Source organism: Ceratotherium simum, chromosome 23, assembly GCF_057802395.1.
Source record: "Ceratotherium simum simum isolate JZ-2026a chromosome 23, ASM5780239v1, whole genome shotgun sequence".
NCBI classification, from domain to species: Eukaryota; Metazoa; Chordata; class Mammalia; order Perissodactyla; family Rhinocerotidae; genus Ceratotherium; species Ceratotherium simum.
Window position 1 is genome coordinate 48,955,290 of NC_141922.1, and position 26,649 is coordinate 48,981,938.

General features: G+C 37.7%; 1 protein-coding gene across 10 annotated transcripts in view; it reads right to left on the reverse strand.

Annotated features, from left to right (window-relative positions):
• The window catches only part of PRKDC (protein kinase, DNA-activated, catalytic subunit), a 194,553-nt gene that overhangs the window by 79,215 nt on the left and 88,689 nt on the right, over positions 1-26,649 (reverse strand). For all 10 annotated transcript variants that reach the window (XM_087447719.1, XM_087447718.1, XM_004431149.3 and 7 more), the window contains 10 exons: positions 22,276-22,461; positions 21,761-21,865; positions 20,242-20,409; positions 17,210-17,337; positions 10,395-10,602; positions 8,251-8,429; positions 6,508-6,676; positions 6,190-6,255; positions 5,014-5,086; positions 3,777-3,925 (listed from right to left, as the gene is read on the reverse strand). In XM_087447719.1, the coding sequence (XP_087303845.1) occupies positions 3,777-3,925; positions 5,014-5,086; positions 6,190-6,255; positions 6,508-6,676; positions 8,251-8,429; positions 10,395-10,602; positions 17,210-17,337; positions 20,242-20,409; positions 21,761-21,865; positions 22,276-22,461 (1,431 nt within the window). The remainder of the gene's footprint in view (positions 1-3,776; positions 3,926-5,013; positions 5,087-6,189; positions 6,256-6,507; positions 6,677-8,250; positions 8,430-10,394; positions 10,603-17,209; positions 17,338-20,241; positions 20,410-21,760; positions 21,866-22,275; positions 22,462-26,649) is intronic.

Genomic DNA, 26,649 nt, shown 5'->3' on the forward strand with positions numbered 1-26,649 from the left:
ACAACAGTGATAATTTGGTAATAATATCAAACAGACTCATTATGTTTTTTTATTAAACTAAAAAATAAACAGGACTTCATGTCTTCCTTACATTCTAGGTACGTATTTCCCCTCTGACCCGTCTGCATGGTCACTTCCTTGGGGTCACAATTAGGTCAGGGCATCCATGCAGACCTGCTGCTTTGTATAAACACTAAGATCTTTTCATAAATGTGTGTGTCTTGCAGGCCCCAGAACCCTCAACACCTTGAGACCAACAGTCTCCACGATTCTTAGTTGCCACTTTATGAAGAAAGCAGAGCTATTTAAGTACAATTAAAGGATAAATTTTTACCTAATTTTTTCTCAGTAATCTGAAAAACTCTCTAAAGTCCTTAACTTGCCTCAAAATTTTAATCAATAATAGAACAAAACTTTTAAATCATTCTTGACTCTACAATTCTGAGAAAATAAGCAGTGATCACCATTTTAGAAGTGTAATGCTGAATTGAGGTTTTACATACATATACAGTAAATTTTACACACAGGTACACACACATATGTGGGGCTGAGCAACTTATCTAGATACTTCCTAGTACAATCACTTCCAGGAAAGAAAGGCTTGAGAAATCCTGAGAGGAAATCGTGGACAGTTAAAAGTCAGCGTGGGGATACTAAGTACCTGTGGAAATCAAGTAGAAAGAGGAGTAAAAATAGCCCTAGATAAATTTTGTAACTCTGTCCACTCTGGTGGCAGGAACTACTCCAGAACACCACTTCCCAAGACGTATAGTATCTGGAAACGTACTCCTCTTACAATCATTGTGCCTATGGTCTATTTCCTCCCAAAGATAACGAATAATTTCTGTACATCGGGGGTTTTGGAAGTGATAGGAAGTGGTTTTATGTTTTAGTAACAGCACGGCTAAACGAACACCAAAACAGTAAATTTTGTACACCATCAGGGCCATATAAGACAAGAAAAACAAAAAAAGACATACAAGAAAAAAAAAAAAGACATTCATTGAGCCATAAAATCAATCAGAGCAATCTTTTTTTTTTTTTTTTTTATGAGGAAGATCAGCCCTGAGGTAACATCCATGTTAATCCTCCTGTTTTTTTTTGCTGAGGAAGACCGGCTCTGAGCTAACATCTATTGCCAATCCTCCTCCTTTTTTTTCCCCCAAAGCCCCAGTAGATAGTTGTATGTCATAGCTGCACATCCTTCTAGTTGCTGTATGTGGGACGCGGCCTCAGCATGGCTGGAGAAGCGGTGTGTCGGTGCGTGCCTGGGATCCGAACCTGGGCCGCCAGTAGTGGAGCACGCGCACTTAACCACTAAGCCACGGGGCTGGCCCAATCAGAGCAATCTTAATGTCTCTCTTTCCATACACCTGGTAAGGTGTCAAAGGAGTTGATCACAATATTCGACTGTATTCAGATCTACTTAACACATTGTTAGCTGGAATCACCGTCTCTCAAGATGCTGCTCACGAGGATTAGATAGATCTAAAACTGGAGACTCAGGTCATATGATCAGAGCAAAGGCATGAGGAGTGAACCCAAGATGCCCTGATGTAAACGGCCTGTTAATGAAGGATGAGTCTCACTAGACAATGTAACCCTAACAGAACAGAGTCACACTTTTTTATTACCCAGCACAGATGTAGGACATAATTTCAGTGAAAGAACTAATGAATGAGATCCTCCTTGAAGCATTCATTAAACAAAGAGAGAATTCAACCCTAGGGGCAATGTAAAGTACAGTCAAACTCAACTTCAAAAACACACCCCTCCTTCTTTCCTTCCCAGGCAAAAAGCCCCTGAGCAGACTGCAGTGAGGCAAGAGCTGCCCAGCAGTTTCGGGGGTTGGCAGGCGGACAGGGTGGGGTTCCCGCCTGTAGTTCAGGGCCCAAGCCAGGAGGGCATCGGTGTAGGCAGGAGGGCAGAGGGGTCAAGGGGAAGAGGGAGGGAGTCACTGCATGTCAGGGGAACTGGAAAGGCCAAAAACTTGGGAATCAGATACACCGGTGGGAACTCTTGTGCGTCCACCTGCGTGTCTCCTGTCTCTGTCCATGAGAAGGCTGGCAGGGAGCTCCCTGTCACTCTCCACTCACAGGAACCAGGGCTCACTAGGGAGACTGGGAGAGCCAGGCTAGCACAGGGGAAGAATGAGACCATCTTTAAACATTTCCTTGTGCCAGGAAGTAAGGAATTGCTCAAAGAATGACAAGGACATGTCAAAAGAACACAGAAGCCAGCACAAAGGGACTCCCACTGGCCAAATCTGGGACAATTTAAGCATCAAAATAAACGATAACCCACTGAGCAAAATAAGAATCCAGGAGATCACACTGATAAAAATTAAAACAAGATAAATGGAGAGAAGAAAAAGCTCTTCATTGCAGTAGAAGGCAAACCAATAAATGAAGGAGCAGTGATGGAATTAGAAGATTATCATTTTGCAACCAGCATAGCAATAATTCAGGGAAGAGACATCAAAGGATGTTAAAAACTAGTGGGTGAAAGTGAGATGAGGAACAGATTTTACATAGTCTCAAAAAATCTCCCCAGAAAATGAGGTCAACGTCTCTCACAAGGAGAACACAGCATCGCCCTGTCATATTCTTGCCAAAATTCCTGGTCTGCTCGCAAGGAAGCGTTGAACAAACACTAACTGAGAGGCATTCTACTACAAGGACGTGGTGGGTGGGTGCACCATGTGGTCCTGGACTGGATCCTCCTGCTACAAAAGATGTAACAAGACAACGGGCAAACCCTGAGTGGGGTCTCTGGGTGAAGAACATGCAGGAGTTCTTTGTACTACTCCTGCAACTCCTAAAGTAGAAATTATTCCAAAATTCAAAAAAAGCACATCACTTTACAAAACAAAGAATAGTAGGAAAGATGGAGAAAGGGCACACACAGATGAACTAGTCCTACCTATCTGCAATATCAAAACAGCTAATTGCAAAGAAGGCTAGAACAGTCATGAAGGAATGTTTGAGAATGAGTTTCTATTGGGATGCAGACAGGGATGTCATATCTGATGAGAAAGAACTTTAGAACATACTCTGGCAGTCTGGTATAGAGAGGTAGAGATGAGAACACAGAGAGAGAGATGGAGAGATGGTGAGGGAGAGAAAGAAACAGGAGGGGTCCAGGGGAGAGGAGACAAACACACACAAGTCTTCTCTCTGAAAGAACGGACACGAGTGAGACTAATCCAAGCTAGAGAGAGTGTGAGGCGTGGGACTGTTAAGAGCTGCTGGGACCCAAAAAGAAAAAGACTAAATTCTACCTCTAAAAATAATAACTAAAGCCATTCCATACTCCACATCCTTGTCACCAAGAATTTGCTCTTTAAGAATTAAGCTATCACTTGTGAACATGGATGCACTCAATTATCTTACTTTGATAACATCAAATATTTGAATAGCTCCTTCACTCTCTCCTGAGAGAGATGCAACAGTCATATCAGCATCAGCATTTGCGTCTCTATGGTTATCGTTCCCACTGGAAATCCTTTAAATGCAGCTCTGATTTAAAACACTAATCTCAGGGAGACTGGCTAATGTGAATCAGCCCTTGGAGAGAGTCTTCTTTCCTGTGCTGATAAAATCAGATGGCTGAGTCTACAGGATGAAAGGCTGGCGCTTACATCTTGGAAAATTCTCCAAACTAATGCTGTTCTCTGAGGATTACTGACAGACAGAACTGGCTTCCCCTGTAACAACGGAGTCCCCCCTCCCTTCACAAATGCCAACAATATTCTTAAATATGTGAAATGTGATCACCTGTCTCCGAAAATGCGCAGTGGTAGATTTAACATCTTGGGAACTATATGAATAGCTCTGCACGCCAGTTGAGAAATCAAATTGACTCATTTCCTCACTCAGGCTACTGTCTGCCAAATACGACAAGGAAGATATATAATGAGGACCATCTGAAATATAAATAAGAAGAAAATATATTTATTCAAATTAGTAAGAAATGTATTTTTCTAAGCTCAAATGATATTAAAATTAAAGGATACTTATAACTAAGGCTTTCATCAATCCTGTGATTCTCAACTCATTATCCAGATTAACAAAACAAAAAGGAAATGAGAAGACCTCCTTTTGCTTTTGTCATTATTGAGTAGTTATTCTCTATTATCATAGGCAAAGAAAGTAAGTTAAACCAGATCTAACTTTTGGATATGATATTAATAGAACTTTGCATTTAAAATTTTGATGATGTACATTTTGCCTATAAAGTCTAACATAAATGTGGGAAGAGATACTACTGAAAAATAACTAATCAAAAATATGTAAGGAACTTAGAAAACTGGTCCAAATTTTATCTTCAAATCAAGAAAAAAAGCTAGAAAGAAAAACTGGCAAAAAACTGAAACAAGGAGCATGTAGAGGGAGAGAGGATTAATTTACATAGAAAGGCCAAGGAGAACTTCCTTCAGAAGTTGACATTCAACAAAATGTCATAAGCCATGCTGATAACTGGTGCCAAAATTATTCTAGGCTGAGGGAACATTACGTGCAAATTCCCTGGGGCAAAGTGAGCCTGATGCCTACAGGCACAAGCAGGGGGCCTGTGAGCAGGAAGGAGAGCAGCAGAGAGGAGGTAGGTATGTCAGGGGCCTTGGGTAGCTCTGTCCTGAGGGAGGTGGGAGCTGATGGGAGGTTTGGGGCAGAGAAGTGGCAAGATGGAACTTGTATTTTAACAGAGATTTCCACGTGTATCTAAATAACATACGAACACAATCCATATACAAACTAATAAATATCAGGCGAACCTTGCACTTTTTAAAAAAAGTGTGCCGTTACCTGAGCTCCCTCTGGCCACTATGAGATCTTTCTATGCAATTAAAGTTTAGCTAATTGCATTTCCTTCAAAATACAATTCCATTTGCCAACTTAAAAATAAAAATTTTTCAAACTCAATTTCAATGTTTTAGGGGATTTAAAATATTTTCTCTTTACATCACAAATACCAACTATTAGAATCTTTCTCACCATTTTGAAAATGTCCTACCTGAATTCCCATTTGCAGCTTCCCGGGCTTCTTTCCTAATTTCAATGTACTTTTTCTTTCTTTCCATAGGAACCTATTAGGCAAAATAAATACACAATTTAAAACTTTTTAGAATCATGGTCACAAGTTTTTCATTTTATTAGCAATCTGACAAAAAAACAATTATTAATTTTTAAACAAAACTTTTATCAAATTTAAAAGCATTCAAAAATATCCACAAAGGACAGGTGGGTGCCCTTAAGGTAAGTTTTCCCCACAGATTCCCATAGAACCCCACAGAGGCACCCGCCCCGCTCTGGGCTCTGGGACCCAATGTGTGCTAAGCTCTTACAGCCACGTGCCTGGATCACCAATAGTCTGTACTGGACCCACACGCCTCAGTTTCCTCAACCATATGGTTACGATATATCACAGCACCTTAGAGTGCTGTTGTAAAGTTTAGAAGTAACATATAGCAAGTGTCTGAATGCTTAATAAACTAATGCTATTATTTTTTTGTTTTTTAGTTTTTTGAACATATGAAAGAGTTTCCAGTTTTGTTCCAGAAGGGCACAGAGCAGGCAGCAACCATTTACACGAACCCATGACCACTGAGAAGTAGTCAAAGTCAGCCCCGGGCCCAGCCCTGCTCGGCAGGCCGTGGTGGCTGAGCACTGGCACCCACTTCCAATGGGCTGTGGGAGAACATAGCCACAGCCTCCCCACTGAGTGCTGAGGCAGGCATGTCAAACCTGGCTTGGCTAACATCAGGCTCCTCACCTTTGCCAGACCAAGTTTTCAACTATCCCCATGGCCTCTGCTCACGGCACCCCCATTATGCTCCAAATTAGGAGCAGGCAGAGCCATGGGGTCCTAATTCTGCATCTGGATGGATCTCAACTTCATTGACCAGAGGAATTTACTCAGAAAACAACTTCTGGGATATGTGCAACAGCTCCTTTTATCAGCATTTTCCTTCCTTTACAAGTTAAGAGAGGGAAAATTCAGTTATGATGAATTTTTTGGAGTTGCCTGAGATTGTATCTCAGGTTGAACTACATGTAACTGCCTGTTTTTGTTGTTCAAAGCAGAGTTGAATATCGGTAATTTAATATGTTCGGCATAATATATGTCTTTCTCTAAAAGCACTTGGTAAGTTTTTTTAAGTTAGACACACCATTGAAAAATTTCACTCACCTCAACTTCTACAGGAAATGTGTAGCAGCGCTTCAGGTCTATCAGATTTTCAAAAATAAGCAAGTTCTGTAAATCCAAAGAATCACATAAAAATATCTCAATGGTGGAGATCCTTATTGCTGACGCTACTATAGAGTTAACGCTACTTAATAACTCGCAGAGAAGCACTTCAGCTTGAAAATATATACATGCAGTACTAAAGGAACTACATCTTTAATATCATAGGAAGGTGCAAATACAATATAACTTTAATTGACGTAATCTAACTTTTTAAATCCTACAATGACAGCAATCAAGAACACTTCACGAGTGGCCTACCTTTTCTGGTTTTTCACTAAACAGAAAACCTTGGTAAAATTTTAATTCATTGAAGACACAGCAGATAACAGAAATGGCACAGTTGTATGCAGCACAATGATAAAGTCTCCTCCTCTCCAGCAACTGATTCTCACCTGCCATGTTCTCTGTAAACGCATCATAGCACAATCTGCAGAGTAGAGCCAGGTTAAAAATTAATTCATATAACAGGGAAATTGTTGGTCAAGCCCAACAACACCAGACAATAGGATCTCAACTCAGTTCAGCCTTTTCTGAGTGTTAGGTTTGTGCCTGGCCTAGTACTAGGCACTGGGAATGGAAGTGCCCACTTAGGGAAGAGGCAGCATCTGTGGATTTCCCCAGACTGTAGGAAGCACAGCCATAGCAACAAGCACAGTAAGTTAAGAGATGGGAGCAAGGAGGATGGACAGTAGGCCAGCCTAAGGAGCCAAGAAAAGTAAATTAGCCAAAGAAAAAACATACGCGGGCATTACAAGCAGACAGAAGAGGGAGAAGCTGCATGTTGTGCTCAGAGGATAAGTGGGGAGCAGCAGTGGCTGGCAGTGAGTGAAAGGTAGAGAGAGGCAGGTTTCTGAAGGAGTTCATCTGCCCTACTAAGGAGCCGGACTTCGTTCTGTAGGATGGGGTCGTCAAACCGTGCCCTAGTGACCAACTACGTTTGAAAATAGTTTTGTCAGAACTTAGCTGTGCCCATTTGTTGACGTATTGTTCACAGCTGCTTTCGCAGTACAGTGTAGCAGCTGCAACAGAGACCATAGGGCCCACAAAGCCGAAAACAGTGACCATCGGGCCCTTGACAGAGAAAGTCTGTTGACCCTTGCTACTGAAGATGAGGCTCCTTTGAAGGGTTTAGGCAGGGAGATGAAACAATCAGGTTCATCTTACAGATGCATCACCATTCTGGCAGCAGTGTGGAAAGGAATGAGAGACAAGCCTAGGAGCAGGGAGAATAACTCTGAAGGAGATCACTGTACAGGTCCACCAAAGCATGACGGACGCCACAACAAGGCTGTAGAAGGGGAATAAAATAAGGGCACTGGCTTCAGGAATACTGAGGAGATAAAATCCACCAGATCTGGTTATTGACAGAGTGTGCAGAGAGGTTGGAGAGATGAAGATGAAGGAAAACCAAAACATGACTCCCAAGTCGCTTGTGTATGCAAACCGGTGGGTGGTGACTTCTTTCACTGAGGAGGCAAAATAGGAATTAGGGTAGGAGGGAAGTACTGGTAAGTTTGTTTTGGATATGCAAATGACACATGGCAATGTCTGTGTTCAATGTTTACTAAGAGGAAACTTCATTAGAAGGCTAATTTTAGAGAAAACGTATTTGAGTACTTTGTGTTTTATAGAATGCCTGCTTAAAAATATTTAACATTCCTTTAATTTCAAATTATAGAAAAAACAAAATACATTAAATCCCTTCTTACTGTAAATCATACCACTAAAAATATATATATCAAGCTATTGAGGGAGAAAAATGATAGGAAAAAACAATAAAATAAAAAATAGTTTTATATTTATAAAAGATGTGTACAGGATGAACTATGTTACCCAATAACATGCTAAATTAAAGTCCATCTAAGTAGTTTGTACATAAAAAACAAAACTATAAAACTTCTGTATTTAACAAAACATTTAATCACATTAAACACATGCATAAAAATATATGCATATAAAATATTAACAAATCAAACAATTCAAAATTAACTAAAACCTTACTTAATAAGTGTCTTTGTAAGTTCACTTCCTTCAGTAATACACGAGCCACAGAAAACTTGATTAATTTTAGATTCCTTGGAGTGAACATCATCTTTTGGAAGACGAGAATACATCACATCTAACATCTTATAGTAGCCCATCTTCTTGGTGATTTGAGTATCAAAGGCAGTTTCATTCAGCTAAGAAAAGGTAACAAATGATTATTTTTGGTCTTATCAAACATGAAAAATATTTTATTGAATATATCAAATTTAATACTCAATGCCCTTTACATAGAAAATAATTTTAACAAAGATGTTAAATCACTTCAATAAGAGACAGCCCAGGGTCTAAAATGTGGCTATAAGTGTTGATGTGTTACGTTGAGTGTGGCAGGAAATAACACATGATGTCCAGCAGTGAGCTTAGGGTACGAGTATGTGACTTCTACAGAAAGTCGTATTGAAGGCATGATAATCACAGGTGAAAATGCAATGTATTAAAAAACAAAATTTTCAATGATATTGAAGTCTACATTACAATGTGCCATTTGGGTATTTACAATATTTCCCAAGAGCATTATTTTGGAGGCTGAATTATGCCCCCCCCAAAACAGAGAGCCACGTCCTAATCCCTAGAACCTGTGAATACAACCTCATAAGGCAAAAAAGGACTTTGCAGATGTGATTAAGGATCTTGAGATGGGGAGACCATTCTGGATTGTTCATGTGGGCCCTAAATGAAACCACATGTAACCTTATAAGAAGGCTGTAGAGGGAGATTAGTTAGACAGGAAAAGGCAATGTGACAACGGAGGCAGAGGCTAGAGTGATGCAGCCACGAGTCAAGGAATGTCAGCAGCCACCAGAAGCTGGAAGAGGCAGGGATGGATACTCAGAGCTGCTGGGGCAAGTGTGGCCCTGCCAACAACTTAACTTCAGCTGAGTGAAACTGATTCTGGACTTTTGGCCTCAAAACTGTGAGAGAATAAATTTCTGTTGTTCTAAGCCAAGAAGCTTATGGTAATTTGTTACAGCAGGTTCAGGAAACCAATACACATTTTGGTACCAAGAGTTGGAGGCTGCTGTAACAAAGGCCAAAAATATGAAGGTGGCTTTGGAATTTGTTGGTGAGTAGAGGTTGAAATCTTTGCCATGCATGACAGAAAAAGCCTAGAATGCCTAGTAGAAATCCTTGGTAAAAATATCAACATTAAAGGCATTGTTTGTCAGGGCTCAGACAGAAGTGAAGAGTGTGGGAAGGAAAGCCAATATTGTCTTAGAGAATACCGCAATCATCATAAACATATTTTTAGTAAAAATATGGACGTTAAAGTAGTTGCTGGTGAAGTCTCAGAAGGAAATACGAAACACATTTTTGGAAACTGAAGGAAAGAAAATCCTTGTTATATAGTGGCAGGAAACTTAGCTGACTAGTGTTCTATGTTGTGCAGAAAGCAGAACTTGTAAGCTATGCACTTGAATATTTAGCTGAGAAGACTTTCAAACAAATTTGTTGAACATACTGCCTGGTTTCTTCTTTGTTGTTTATAATAAAGTGTGAGGTGCAAGAGATAAAATGAGGTAAGAACTGTTAAGCAAAAGGAACCAGAACTTGATGATTTGGGAAATTCTCAGCCTATCTAGATTGTAAAGGGTCCTAACGTTAGGAGATTCACTGTTAGGAAAGTGTGCTCTGGAGAGAAGACCAAGGGTGTGGCTGGACAATCTTTGACTAGTGCTGAAGAAATTAAGCATGTGCTTCATGGATGCCCTCAACCATCTCAGCAGAAGCCAGGAATAGAGACAGAATTATCCAGCAAAGATCTGTGGAGGACTCTCTTGTCTAACAGAGTAAATCTCTAAAACATACATAGGAGAGCCATAAGGTTTTTGAGAAACATCACCAGCTTGAACTTCTGGCCTCCAAAACCATGAGAGAATAAATTTCTGTTGTCCTAAGCCACATTTGTGGTAATTTTTTACAGCAGCCCCAGTAAACTAATGCAAATCCCACGTAACCACAGGTTGTTATCAAAATGTAGAGGTAATGCTCCTTGAGCAACAGAGACCCCTTGACTGAACACATGGCACTTTCTAATGACAATGATCAAGGAGATTTGTCAACTCTTATTAATACATAATTTAATAATAGATGTATGATACCTTTATAAATCTGGACTTCAACACATCAATGGCTTCCACCACAATTTTGCTAAAAAATTCCCTCAAAGCATTCAGGCTACAGTGGCACAACAGAGTGAGAAGAGAACGGTCTACAAATGCTTGGCGAGTGATATTTGAAAGTAGGTCATCCCTCCTGAACATTCTATATACACTCTCCAGAAGGCCTGATTGTGTGATACATGAACTCCTAAGAAAAAAAGAAAATTATATAAACATTCATGCTTTGAACAAATATTTATGAGTGCACATATTTAATAAGCAAAGTAAGTGCCAATGATTACAAATTAGAAAAATAACTTTAAAAATTATATATATAAAAATCATGAAATACAAGAAGCATTTGTATATGAACCATATTATTTACTCATCCCCAGAAATCTTCATGCCAAACTTAGGCATTAGGAAGAATAATTTTTTTCATTTACTTTCAAATCTGGTCTTGTTTAGAGAATATCTGGAAGGCTTTGGAAGGGTCTCAGGCTTAAAGACAATCATATTTCCAGCATTTGAAACTCACGAATTATGATTTAAAAATTCTAGTCTCTTCCTACTAATGAACTACCATTCCTATTTCCTATACAGAGATACATTCATCTGGCCCTTTATTTTTTCAACTGGGAAATAAGATATTTAAATGATCACCGATAGGGTTTTGTCTATAAATATATAAATTAGGAATACAGAGTTAGTTTTCTCACCTATAAAAATACGGGGTTAGGGCTAAGTGAACATTAAAATCCTTTCAACTTCTAAAATTCCGATGCTCAGAAGTTATATATGAACCAGGGAAAAAATATTAGATTCAGAAGGTAATTCGGTCATAAAATTTTAAGGTTTCAGGACATTACTAGATGCTACATGGGCTTTTCTAATATTCATTTGGGCACTATCCTAGATTTAAATCCTCTTGAGGAGGTTCCTGCTATGGAGCACAGTAGAGACGCACAGCCCTAAAACATTCAGATTTTATATAAAAAGCTAAAAGAAGGAAGAAGAAAAGCAAAAGAGCAAAAATCTGATTTTAAAAATGGGCCAACAGTACTGCTCAGCCATTAAAAGACAAAATCGTCCCATGTGCAACAACATGGATAGACCTTGAGGGTATTATGTTAAGCGAAATAAGCCAGACAGAGGAAGACAAATGCCACATGATCTCACTCATAGGTGGAAGATAAACACACACACGGACAGAGAGAACAGTCTGGTGGTTACCAGGAGAAAGGGGGTTGGGGGGGGGGATAAGCGATAAAGGGGCACATTTATATGGTGACTGACAAATGACAATGTACAATAAAAAAAATAAAAATAAAAAATAAAGAGTCAGAAAACACAGAGTTTGGATGTTTAAAGGAATGTTTAAAAAAAAGTTACTATAAAAAGAACAAAGTTTTAGGACCCACGCCTATGCTCTCTTTCAGGCTGGAGTGACAAAGGAGAGCCACACCCTCCCACACTGTCCTCTGGCGCTGCTGAGAGAAACACCACCTGGCTGGCTGGTGCCAGGCTCTCACACCAGACCATTTCCTGGGTTCCTCAAAAATAAATAAATCAATCATAAAAGTAAATTTAAAAAAAATGGGCCAAGCGATGGTTTACTGAAAAATGAATGCAAATGAGCATTAAATATATGAACATATACACTCTACTTCACTCATAACAAAAGACATACAATTTAAAGCAATACTGAGAGATCCTTCTCACCTATAAAATTGCAAAAAATCCAAATGTTTGAAAATATACTCTATTGGCATGACTGTGATGAAATGGACACTCTCATAATATAGCCCCAAAAGAAGGGATGTGGTGATTATCTAGCAAAATTACAAACGCATTTACCTTTTGGTTTACATTTAGGAATCCACTCCAAAGATACAGTGGCAAAATACAAGAGGATATAAACACCAGGCTATTCACTGTGGCATTATTGTTACCAAAAGATTGAAACCAAAAGTCAATCAGTCGGCAGTTACTTCAAAATATTGTGATAATACCACACAATGAGTAATTCTATAGTTGTTTTAAAAAAAAAAGGAATAAGGAAGGTCTCTATGTACTGATATGGAGTGATCCGTAGAAGATATGAAGTGGAGAAAAAGGAAGGTGAACAGGCAGAAATGGAATAAGAAAGGAGACAGACAGAGCAAGACTCTTGAACACAGGTCATTACATACTGATGACTTTCGAATCATGTAAATATGTTACATATTCAAAAAGAAAGTTAAGTCAAAAGCAAAAAGATAGTCTCTAAAATCTGAAAATGAATTAAAACAAGCATACCTAAGTAAGTGGTGTAATAACCACATATTGAAAAAAATTGTATCGAGTGATTTTGGAACACAAAATTTGACTGTATATCCTCAGAGAGTATATTCTAAAGTAAATTATAACTAAAATGAAAAATTTAAACTTTTTCCAGTTGTCATTATTCTTAGTAGTAATACTGGTATTGTTATTTTTGAAAATATTTTATGTATATTGTAGGATAAAGCAATTAAGTAATGATGGAATCTATTGAAAATAATGTAAAAGAAAAAATAAGAGAAAAAAATGAATAAAAGAAGGTAAATAATAAAAACCCCATAATGTTAAAATTAAAAGGGAAATATCAGTATGGTTTTTTTTCCTTTAAAAAAAGATACCTATTCCTTAGTGGTGTCAACTGAAAAGGTATAACAGCAATGCAACCCCCTAGGCAGCACTAAGTTCACGGAGGACCCAGACTGTGGTCTCTGAATACCACTTCCCATTGTAAAAGAACCAGGTCTCTTTGAAAAAATGGCTGATTCCCCTCAAGATGAGCCTAAGATAATTTACTGAGCCAGAACATAATTGAAAGACATCCAAGACTAATGCAGTCATATGAAAGAACACAGGAGCCAGCTTGCAGGACGGCCAGGGCCACAGACGTGACAATCTCAACATCAGACAGAATAATGACTGCAATTGATTGGAGCATTCTTGTTTTGTTCTTAAAAGTTCTAAAAATGAAAACACACTAGAAAAAATTTAATTTTCACAGAGAAAACTGTAGCTTTATAGTAAGTTTTAAAACTGGGATATGAAATCCTCCAACTTTGGGGCCGGCCCCGTGGCTTGGTGGTTAAGTGCACGCACTCCGATGCTGGTGGCCCGGGTTCGGATCCCGGGCGCGCACCGAGGCACCACTTCTCCGTCCATCCTGAGGCCAAGTCCCACATACAGCAACTAGAAGGATGTGCAGCTATGACATACAACTATCTACTAGGGCTTTGGTGGGAAAAAATAAATAAAATAAAAAAATAAAAATCTTTGAAATCCTCCAACTTTGTTTCTCTTTTCCAAAATTGTTTTGGCTATTAAGGGTGTTTTGTATTTCCATATAAATATTAGAAACTGCTTGTCAATTTCTGCACACACAAAAAGAGGCTTGCTGGAATTCTGACAGAGATTGCCTTAAATCTATATATCAATTTAAATAGAACTGTCACGTTAATGTTGAATCTTCCAATTCATGAACCTGAAATGAGTCTCCATTTATTTAGATTTTTAATTTTTGAATTTCCTTCAGCAATGGGTTGTTTGTTCAGTGCACAAGTCTTGCACTTCTTTCATTAAATGTATTTCTAAGTATTTAATTCTTTTTGATGCTATTATGAATTGAATTATATTCTTAATCATAGTTTCAAATGTTCTCTGCTCATATATAGAAATACACATGAGTTTTGAATATTGATTCTATATCCTACAAATTTTATATAATTGTTTATTAGTTCAAATAGTTTTCTGTAGATGGTTAGGCTTTTCTACCTCATGCCATTTATGAATAAAGACAGTTTTGGTTGCCTTTTATTTCTCTTTCTTGCCTGATTGCACTGGCTAGAACCTCAAGTACTATGTTGAATGGAAAAAGGCAAATGTCCTTGCCTTGTTCCCGAACTTAGGAGGAAAGCAGTCGGTTTTTCACTATTAAATACTTTGCTCAATGTTGGCTTTTAGTAGATGACCTTTTGTCAGTTTTATCATGAATGGGTGTTAGATTTTTGTCAAATATTTATCTGCATCTACTGAAATGATAATGTGGTTTTTGTTCTTTATTTTATTAACATGGTGTATAATATTAACTGATTTCTGGGTGTTAAACCAGCCTTGCATTCCTAGGACAAATCCCAGTTGGTTACAGTGTATAATACTTTTTATATGTTGTTGGATTTAGTTTGTTAATATATTTCTGAGGATTTTTGTGTCTATATTCATGATGGATACTGGTCTATAATTTTCTTGTGATGTTTCTGTCTGGCTTTAGTATCAGGGCATTACTAGCTCACAGATGAGTTGGGAAGTGTTCTTTCCTCCTCTATTTTCTAAGGAGTTTATGAAGTGTTGGCATTATTTCTTCTTTAAATATTTCATAAAAATTCACCAGTGAAGCTATCTGGTCTGGACTTTCCTTTGTGGGAAGATTCTAAATTATTAACTCAATTTATTTACTTGTTAAAAGTATACTCAAATTTTCTGTTTCTTCTTGAGTCAGTTTTGGTAACTTGTGACTTTCTAGCAATTTGTCCATTTAATTAGGTTGCTGAATTTGTTGGCATAACGTTGTTTATAATATTAGAGAAAACTATTAGGGAATAATCTCTATATTAGAGAATAATCTTTTTATTTTCTGAGAGGTCACTGGTAATGTTTCTTCTTTCATTACTAATTTTCATGAACTGTACCTTCTCTTTTATTCCTGGTTTGCCTAGCTAACAGTTTTTCAATTTCATTTACCTTTTCAAAGAACCAATTTTTGGTCTCATTGATTTTTCTCCATTCATTTTTCTTATTTCTATTACATTAATTTTCACTCTAATCTTTTATTATTCCCTTCTTTCTGCTTTGCCTTCAGTTTAGTTTTCCTTTTCTAGATTTTAAGGTGAAAGTTTAGATTACTGATTTAGGATCTTTCTTATTTTCTAATGCAGACATTAAAAGACACAAATTCCCCTCTAAGCACTGCTTTAGCTGCATCTCATACATTTGGATATGCTTTATTCTTATTTTATTCAGATTAAAATACTATCTGATTTCCCTCATAATACCTTCTTTGATCCCAGGGTTACTTAGAAACATATTGCTTAATTAATTAATTACTTAGAAATATTTTTGGATTCCTCAAGTTTCCTTCTGTTATTGATTTCTAATTTAACTTCATTGTGGTCACAGAACATACTTTGTGAGGTTTCAGTTCTTTTAAATTTATTTAGACTTAGTTTTATGGCCCTATCATACAGGTTGTCCTGAAGAGTGTCGCATGTGCTCCAAAAGAATGTGTATTCTCCTGCTGTGTGAAATGTTCTATAGTTGGTTAATTACGATATTTTTAAAAATGCAAATAAAAGAGAATGAAGTACTGATTCATGCTATATCATGTATGAACCTCAAAAACATGCTAAATAAAGAAGCCAGACATAAGAGATCACATATTGTATGATTCTATTTATATGAAATGTCCAGAAGAGGCAAATTTATAAAGACCAAAAGTAGATTAGGGTGGCCTGGGCCTAGGAATGGGAGTGAATTGTAAATGGTCATGTAGGATCTCACTGGGAGGATGAAATTATTCTATGGTGATGGCTGTACCACTTGGTAGTTACTAAAAATCACTGAATTATATATTTAAAATAGGTGAATTTTATGATATGCAAAATATAACTCAATAAGTTAAATTAACATAGATATTTACATATTCAATATAAATAAATGGAAAAAATAAAAATAAAAACTCACTGGCCACAATTAGAAGTAACCATGGCATCAAGCCCTTATTTTTAAAATCAACAATCATTTCCATGGTATTTTATTAAAATATAAAAACTATTTTAGGCAACCAAACAGCCCTAGTGATGAGGGCAAGTTTTTCATTACAGTATAATTCCAGCTAGTAAATTTAGAAGGAATAAAAGAATTTAAAAAATGACACCAGCAACTCCTGACGAAATAATTTATTTTGGGCAACAATCATGAATGGATGTTAAAACCATTAACAAAAGGCTACAAAAAGACATGGCTGATCAACCTTGGCATCAGCAAAATTGGAACCACCAGACACCATGCGCCCTGAATGCCATGAACATGAAGTCTGGAGCTTCTACTATCAAGGAATTTTGCCAAAACTTGAACCTGAATCTAACTGAGCTTTTAGACTTAACTTTCCATTTACAGGAAACACAGGGGCTGGAGAAACAAGATAAATAAAAGAACAGGATAAAATTAGAAGAATCCGCAGTGTAAGATACTGCACAAGACAAGTGTCCAGGTTTCTTCAACAACAAAAGAAAATTTAATAAAGGGAGGGGACTGTTCTAGATGAAGACAGACTGAAGAGACACAATGGTGAAATGCCATGTAAGGCTCTTGTTTGGATCAGAATTAAAATAATCCATCAGTCTAGAGCATGTAAGACTACTGGAGAAATCTGAATACGAAATTACTGATAATTTTCTTCAGTTGATAACGGTACTATAGCTACTTAAATTACAGTAACAACAGCAAAAGAGAAAAAAGCTAAAAGGGGTAATGAAGCTGGAAAATGCCGACACTTGTTCCATCTGGATGCTCACTTTTAGTCTTACTGTGAGCTTTGAGTATATTTAAAACTTTCATAATAAAAATCTTTCTCTTCCTCAAAGAAAAACAAAAATACAAAATAAAATGTAGTTGTAGAGTGGAGTGCAACCACCACTCCACTTTTTCTGGAAAAGAAGATTATTTCCCACAGAAATAAAATGCATATGGTTTCTGGGATCCCAGACTAGAACAGGATGACTTACTTGCTGGCAATCTTTTTGAAAGTGGATTGAAATAATTCTTCCATAACATGTTGCCGTTCGCGACAGAGAATTTCTGTCATCAACTGCAACAATATGGGACTTTGAGATAATTCCAATGCATCTAGAAACTAGAAAAAAAAATACATAACAACAATAATGATGATAACAATAACAATTTTGTTGGGTTTTTATTTTTGTTTTGTTTTTACTAGTTCTAATAAAAAACAAACAGAAAATTATAACAGAAGTTCATAGAGAATTAACAAATGCTAGTTTTGCAGATACAATGAATGCCCGGCATAAATATTTGAGTTTTGATTGTTTTAAGGTTTTGCAGATATTTTTACCTGCACCCACTAACCCTTTCAGGATGTTCTCTTTACCCACAGGTCCTGAAATTCCATACCAATGTGCTTTCCCTGAGGTCTTCCTTCACTATTCCCGGCCCTCTGTGGGCCCTTGTACTCTGCAGACGTGTCTCTTCCACATCACTTCGTTGCACGGCAGAGGTTCTAGGCTGCTCATCTAATGTTCTCATCTTTACTCTCCCATTTTCCATCTCAATGTTTGTTCTACTTTCTAGAAGTATCCTCAATCTTATCTTCTGTTCTGTGAAGTGCTATTTTTTAATTTTGCTTTTATATATTTAATTTCCAAGAGCCCTTATTTGTTCTCTTTCATGGACACAATAGCTTTTCTCATCTCTGAAGCTACTCTGCAGTTTCTTTGATGTGTTCTCCTCTCCCTTTGTTGAATCAGTCCCCTCTGAATTCCTTTTTCCAGTTGGTTTACATCTTTCTTAGGCTAGAAGCTTTCTTTAAATGTTCACTGATTGTTTGCACTTAATTTTACATTAATGCATTTGCATTAAGAGAAAGCACTAAAGATCCACTTAGAATCTTTTTGGATGTACCGCCATTAGCTGATAGATTATTGGGGAATAGAATATTTAGGTGCACAATGGTGTCACTCCATCAATTACCTGCTAAGTGCAGAGAGAAGATACCATTCAACAGAGAGATGTGGCCATCACCACCTTAACCAGACTTGAGGTCACTAACAATGGGACAGTGACACTATTTGCTCCTGATATGCTATTGTTGCCAAAAAGATTAGCCTAAATCTCATGACCAAGCTTTAAGTGTAACTTCCAGTTTAGAGGAAATACAGAACACAGGACAAGCTAAAGAACACTTCAAGGAAACAATCAGACAAATAGGGGACTACATCCAAGAGAAGTACTCTGGTTTCTTCCAAAAACTCAATGTCATAGAAAAATAAAGGGGATGGGGTGAACTAGTAATGTAGAACTAGTTCTATATTAAAAGATACTAGAGACATGATAATTCGATGCAATCATTAATTTGATCCTGGTTTGAATAAACAAGCTAAACATGGAGACCTTTGGAGAAATGTACTTGTGGACTACACAACAGGTGGTAGTGGAGGAATGTTACTTTTTTTAGTATGACAACAGTATTGTGCCTATTCTTAGGATATGCATGCTGAAGTATTTAGGGGTAAAGTATCAGGAGGTCTGAAACTAAGTTGCAAATGTTTCAGCCAAAACACACACACACATACATATACAGATAAAGTAAATACTGGACCAAAACAGTTAACTGTTGAATATAGGAGATAGTCATATGGATGTTTGTTTTACTGTTCTTTCAACTTTTCTGTATATTTGGAAAAAATAATATAAAAAGGATGGGGAGGAAAGCATCTGTGTGGATGGGTGGTGTCTGTAAACTGGCCTTTCCATGTGGCTGCTTGGCTTCCTTACAGGATGGTGACTGGGTCCCACAGACCAGGGACCCCAGAAAGAGAGTCAGGAGGAAGCTCTAAGCCTTTTATGACTAGTCTTGGAAGTCATGCAGCATCACTTCCATTGCATTCTTTTTGTTATGAGTGAGTCTATAAGACCAACTCATACCCAACAGAAGGAAAACCAGACTTCGTCTATCAATGGGAAAGTCACACTGTAAGAAGGACATGTGGGACAGGGTATGTTGGTACAGCCATATTTGGAGAATATCATCTGCCACACCTACACCATGTCTTTATCTCTACTCTAGCAGTTATCACAGTGTGTCTTCATCATCTGTTTCTTTCTGTTTCTGTTTACTTCCTTGCTTTACTACAAGCTCCTTGAAAACAATGTCTGCATTATTTTTGAGTATTCAGACATTAGCCCAGAGCTCAGTCCATCAGGAGTATGGTAGACCACTACCCACATTTCAATGGTCATTCTCTTAGTTTTTGTTTAGTGGTTGAACCCGAGTTTTAGTTGAGTATACGGTTGCCCAAAATTACAACGTTCACAGCTCTGCTTGCAAATGTACGTGATGAATGGGATGTCAGCATAACTGATTTGTGCAAGTTCCAAATTAAGCCTTTAAAGGGAAGGGATATGTTCTCTACTTCCCCTTCCTCCCTCTTGTTGGCTGGAAAGGAACAAGACAGCGGGAGCTAGAGCAGCCAGAGTGGACAAGATAGAAGCTATGTACAGAGGACGACAGAGAAAAAGGGCAAAGGAGACCAGGCCCCTGTTGACTGTAGAGCTAACCTAGTTTGCCAATCCAGAATTGTACAGAGGAGACAAATAATCTACCACCTTGTTTAAGCCACTGGTATTTTAGGGATCTTCAGCTATATATTAAATAATATAGGTGATAATCACCAAATCTTTCTCAAATAACCACTACTCAATTAAATTTTAGAAACTGAACTATATCAGTAATATTCTATTTCTTAGTTCTTTTTGGTATTATTCTTGAAAACCTACACATTATGCACAAAAATATTCTTATGCATAAAATATCCCACAACTTAAAAATGGGTGGAAAAATGAATTCCAAAGGATTCAGATATGCGTCTGCCTCCACAGATACCAGCTTTCAAAATGAATTAAACTGATTCTTAAAGTTAGAACACTTCTCTGACTCGGAATATTTCACTTCTTTTCATCAAAAAATGTAACAGAAAAACAGCCAATGTTTTAATTTTACTTGGTACTACTAAAAACTAACCTTTTTCATGCAGTCCATATAATTACTGTACCGCAGAGTTCCTGGGGGAAATTCTTCAGATTTCATAGGAAAATTAGAAACGATGAGCTTTTCAAGAACATGCTTAAGTTCCTCAAGACTGCCTCCAGTAAGATTGGTGAAGAATGGAAGAAGAATTACAGCTTGACCCTGTGGAGCAATGCAGACAGATGAAATTGCACTAGTTGTGGCTTATGGATCCCACAGAATAAATAAAATTACTGCTTCCTAAAGAACTTGCAAATAAAGCACTGTGGATTCAACGAGAATACCTTCCAGATTACAGCCAAAACCAATGCGAACGCAATCTGTACCTCAGCTTCTACTCTAGAGGTCAGTGGGCCAACTCAGGGCAATGTACATGTACAGAAACAGGATACCGTGTGATGGTTCTGTATGTGATCTCTCCTTCTACAAATGCTCTGGTAGAAATATACTGGATAAGCTTTGTGTGGAAAGAACATGAATAACCTATGAGGTAATTTACAGATATTCCTTGAAGAACTAACTGAGAACTTCATACTGAGCTGAAGGGGAACTAGGTGTTGTTTCCTATCTTCTTTGTGTGGCAGGTGAGTTCCCAGACTCCCTCATGTTGAGAAATGAGAAATTTGATTAATCACATAGAGGAGAAAATTCCATAGAAATATCCCCATGATCCAGAAAAAAGACAGCTTTCATTGAAGCCACATTTTATTAGAGTATAAAATCTAATTATTATAGGACTCTAAAAAGACAATATTTATTAAGTTCTTGACCCTAAAAATTACCAAGATATTTTATATTATTTACTAATGGAAAAATGATAGTTTAAATTCTGTCATTGATTAATACAGTAATTCTCAAAAAAGCCATTTTAAATCATATATATGCAAAGATAAATGTTAATTCTTCTAAGTATAGCAATCTCATTGCAATTATAGTTATCTTTTGGAGAGACATACTAAAGTATGTACACATCAGATAACATGATGCCAGGGGTTTCCTTCAAGGTGATGGGTGGGAGTGACTGTATAGCTGGACAAACACACCCACACACAGATGGCTACTGAGGCTGGGTGATAGGTACACGGGGGTTTATTGTGCTAGTCTCTCTGATTTTGAATTTGTTTGAAATTTTCCATAATTTTTAAAAAGTAGAAAACATCAGAAATATGCAAAAATATAAAATGGGAAAGCAATGGAAAATGTAATCTGAAAAAAAATCCTTTTTAGGGGCTGGCCCAGTGGCATAGTGGTTAAGTTCATGCACTCCACTTCAGCAAGTGGGCACTTCAGCGGCCCGGGGTTCACGGGTTTGGATCCCGGGCACAGACCTACACGCTGCTGCTCATCAAGCCACCCTCAGGCAGCAGCCCATATACAAAATAGAGGAAAACTGGCACAGATGTTAGCTCAGGGACAATCTTCCTCAAGCAAAAAGAGGAAGATCGGCAACAGATGTTAGCTCAGGGCCAATCTTCCTCACCAAAAGAAAAAAAAGTCGTTTTTAATTACTTGCCTTTAAATGTAGACCCAACTTCGAATCAGCAAGTAGACTAGTATATGTTGTAAAGACTTCAGGGAAAGCTCTGTGATTTGTATTAAAAGATACAGACGAATCAATCTAAAGGAGGAGAAATAAAAACATGATATATTTCTATACTATGCCTCTAATTTCCCTTAATACATTTTTCAAATTTTTAAATTTCAGAAATGACCTACAAATTTGTTCTTGGGCTTCAACAAAATTTCAACAATTCTTGTTCTGAAATATTTTTAAACTATGATAAGACAATGCATAAAGGCACACTAAAGGATAAAGTATAAGAAATGATAATGAGTATAAATGATCACAATGTAAAATCATAGAAAAAGTATAAAATGTAAGGTAATCAGCAATTTTCCAGTCAAAATATTTTTTACTTATCAAACCAATGTGCTTTTCGGGAAACACCCTTCTAATTTTTAAAGATCCAAGTTACAGAGAGTCCAAAACAACAAACACAATTGCATTTTTAACATCTCTCAAAATACCTGCAAAATTTTTGCCAACAATGTCAGCACTGCTGTTTTACTTTCAGGAGCAGAACCTTCTGCCCACCACGAAGCACACTTCCCCCAGTTCTGCAGAATTACAGTTGCAAGTTTCAGTCCTTGGTGTTTCTGACTGGCTCGATCCCTGAAGCTCTGATCTAACATACCATTCAAAACAGTGCTCACCTGAAACAAATGGGTTGTGATTGAAGAAAAATTCTTAATATCGAGACTGACAGATATATAACAAAATTTACTTTATTTTAAAGCTATTCTTGAAAACCGAAGATGCTATTTCAATAATAGCTGTTTACTTCACAACTCCTCAAATTTGAAAACAGCCCTTTAAACATGTAAATTTTCCCATAAAAGCATAAGGTGGTCTCATTTATGAAATCACGCTCACCCTGCTATTTCTTGCTTTCTTAGTTGGGAGCACTCTCGATGGGAGAAGGAGGTAGCTCTCTTCTGTCACCATCACCACCATATGCCCATGTGGTGGGCATATTCACACACACATGCAATGCACACATGCCTGCGTGCACAGATTTCCTATCCCACCACCTCTCCAATAGAAATATCCTAATTTTGGTGAGATTTATATCCAACGCTCCTATCATTATTACAACATAAACATTTTCACAGATACTCCAAGTCATAAGCTACCCATACTTTTCCTTTCTTGCACAACATTTTTTTTCTTTTTTGGTGAGGAAGATTTGCACTGAGCTAACATCTGTTGCCAAGCTTCCTCCTCTTTTTTTGGGGGGGGCTTGAGGAAGATTAGCCCTGAGCTAACGTCTGTGCCAACCTTCCTCTATTGTATTTTTGTATGTGGCTCGCTGCCACAGCATGGCTTGACGAGTGGCGTAGGTTTGCACCCAGGATCCAAACCTGCGAATCCAGGCCACTGAAGTAGAGCATGCCGGACTTAACCACTACGCCATGGGGCCGGCCCCTCTTGCACAACATTTTGATCTCCCTAAAGTTAATACTCATCTGCTTTCTTTGCTGTTTTCAATGTGCCTATCATTATTTGCCATCAAACTCTCCCAAATTAATTAAATCTCCTCAAGACATCTAAACACATCAGGAAGTCTATCAGCTCCATCTCTGGTAGGAGCTCCATCTCTGCTCCCTGGTTCTGACTTTAGCACCCTCCAGGAGACTCATCCACCTCTCTGGGTTCAGGCCGAGTTCCCAAATCCAACATCTCCCTCTTTCTTGGCTGACTGCCTTACTTCAGTAAAGTACTTCCTCCAGCAGCTTCCTAATGAGAGGTGCACAGGAGACAGACTCCTTTCAGATCTGGCATGTCTGAAACATCTGCATTCAACTCTCACACATAAGTGATAATCTGGCCAGATTCAGAACTCCAAGTTGAAAATCTTCTGTCCCGAATTGTGAAGAAAATTTGCCTCACAGTCTTCCAGCGTCCACATTGCTGTTGTGAAGACAAATGTCATTCAATTTCTTGAGCCTTTTAAATGTAATCAGGTTTTCTCCTGTAGAAACTTTTCAGAATCTTTTCTCAGGGTGAATCCCCAGGGTTCTGAATTTTCAAGAAATATGCTCCATGTGGAGCTGTTTTGAGTGCTGGACACTCAATGGCCCTTTTCCATCTCGAAACTCCAGGCCTTCATTTCTGGGAGATTCTCTTGAGCTGTGTTATCCATGAAGGCCTTTCCTTGGGCCCATCTTCCCTCTGCCGTGGAGGTCCTGGTGCTGCACCTTGTAGATGGATCCCAAGTTTCTCCACTTTTCTCTTCTATTTCCTGTTTTGTCTTTTTCTCTATTCTCTGTGAGAGTTTCTGAATTTTATCTTTCAAATCTATTTCATTTTTAATTTCTGATGCCTATGCTTAATTCCCAAGAATTCTTTTTTGTTCTCTGATATTCTTTTCCAGTAGCAATTCTTGTTTCAGTATCTTCTCTCATCTCTCTGAAGGTTTTTTCTTTTTACATTTCCATCTCACTAGACAGTCTCTGCTTGAGTGCTGTCTTCCTGCCTGGCCCTGTTAGAGCCCCTTTCCTCGGAGCCAAGGTGCTCCTTGGCTGCAGGTGCACATGGAGGAACTGAGTCAAAGCACTGTGTGGTGGGCAGGGCTCACTGGCAGTGAGGGTCACTATAAGCTGATCTGGCTGGGCAGTGATGACAGCATCTTTATTTTCTCTTAGGCTCGTCAAAATATTCTGATATCCTGCCTATGGGTATATATCTAGCTGACTGTATTCTGGGAGCCAAATTAGGAGAAAACAGCTAAAAGTGTCAAAGTTCAGAATTTAGGCAGGCTTTCACCTAACTTCCCTGTATTCAGGATGGTATCCTTAACCACAGAAATACAAAGGATTACAAGAGACTATTATGAACAGTTATACACCAATAAGTTGGACAACCCAGAAGAAATGGATAAATTCCTAGAAAAACACATCCTACCAAGATTGAATCATGAAGAAATAGATAATCTGAACAGATCAATTACTAGTAAAGAGATTGAATCTGTAATCAAAAACCTCCAACAAACAAAAGTCCAGGACTATATGGCTTCACAGATGAGTTCTACAAAATATTTAAAGAACTAATATCAATCCTTCTCAAATTCTTCCAAAAATTAGAAGAGGAGAGAATACTTTCAAAATCATTTTATGAAGTCAGCATTACCCTGATAACAAAACCAGAAGAGGAAACTACAAGAAAAGAAAATTACAGGGAAATATCCTGATGAACATAGATGCAAAAATTCTCAACAAAATATGAGCAAACCAAATTCAACAATACATTAAAAGGATCATACACCATGATGAAGTAGGATTAATTCCAGGGATGGAAGGATGGTTCAACTTATGCAAACCAATCAATGTGATACACCACATTAACAAAATGAAGGCTAAAAATCATATGATCATCTCAATAGATGCAAAAATATATTTGATAAAATTTAACATCCATTCATGATAAAAACTCTCAACAAACTGGGTATAGTGGAAATATACCTCAACATAATAAAGACCATATATGACAAGCCCACAGCTGACATCATACTCAACAGTGAAAAGCTGAAAGCTTTTCCTCTAAGATCAGGAACAAGACAAAGACGCCCACTCTCATCACTTTTACTGAACACAATACTGGAAGTCCTAGCCAGAGCAATTAGGCAAGGAAAAGAAATAAAAGGCATCCAAATCAGAAAGGAAGAAGTAAAACTGTCTCTATTTGCAGATGATATGATATTATACATAGAAAACCCCAAAGACACCAAAAAACTGTTAAAACTAATCAACTAGGTGCCGGCCCAGTGGCATAGTGGTTAAGTTCACGTGCTCCGCTTCAGTGGCCTAGGGTTCGCAGGTTCCGATCCTGGGTGTGGAAGGATCAAGCCATGCTGTGGTGGCATCCCACATACAAAATAGAGGAAGATTGGCAACAGATGTTAGCTCAAGGTCAATCTTCCTCACCAAAAAAAACACAAAAAACCTAATCAACTAATTGAGTAAAGTTGCAGAATACAAAATCAATATACAAAAATCAGCTGTGTTTCTATACGCTAATAATGAACTAACAGAAAGTGAAATTAAGAAATCAATCCCATTTATAATTGTGTCAAAAAGAGTAAAACATCTAGGAATAAATTTAACTGAGGAGATGCAAGACCTGTACACTGAAAACTGTAAGACATTTATGAAAGAAATGAAGACACAAATAAATGGAAAAATATTCCATGCTCATGGACTAGAGGCATTAATATTGTTAAAATGTCCAGACTACTCAAAGCAATCTACAGATTCAATGCAATCCCCATCAAAATTCCAATGGCTTTTTTCAAAGAAATAGAACAAACAATCCAAAAATTTGTATGGAACCACAAAAGATCCCAAATAGCCAAAGCAATCTTGAGAAAGAAGAACAAAGCTGGAGGCATCACACTCTCTGATTTCAAACTGTATTACAAAGCTACAGTAATCAAAACAGTATGGTATTGGCATAAAAACAGACACAGAGATCAATGCAACAGAAGAGAGAGCCCAGAAATAAACCCATGCATATAGGGTCAATTAATTTACAACACAGGAGCCAGGAATATATAATGGCAAAAGGACAATCTCTTCAATAAATGGTGCTGGGAACTGGATAGCCACATGCAAAACAATGAAACTGGAACACCATCTTATGACACACAAAAATTAACTCAAAATGGATTAAAGACTGAAACCTAAGACCTGAAATGATAAAACTCCTAGAAGAAAACATAGGAAGAAAGTTCCTTGACATGGGTCTTTGTAACAATTTTTTGGATATGACACCTTAAGCAAAGGCAACAAAAGCAAAAATAAACCAATGGGACTACATCAAACTAAAAAGCTTCTGCACAGCAA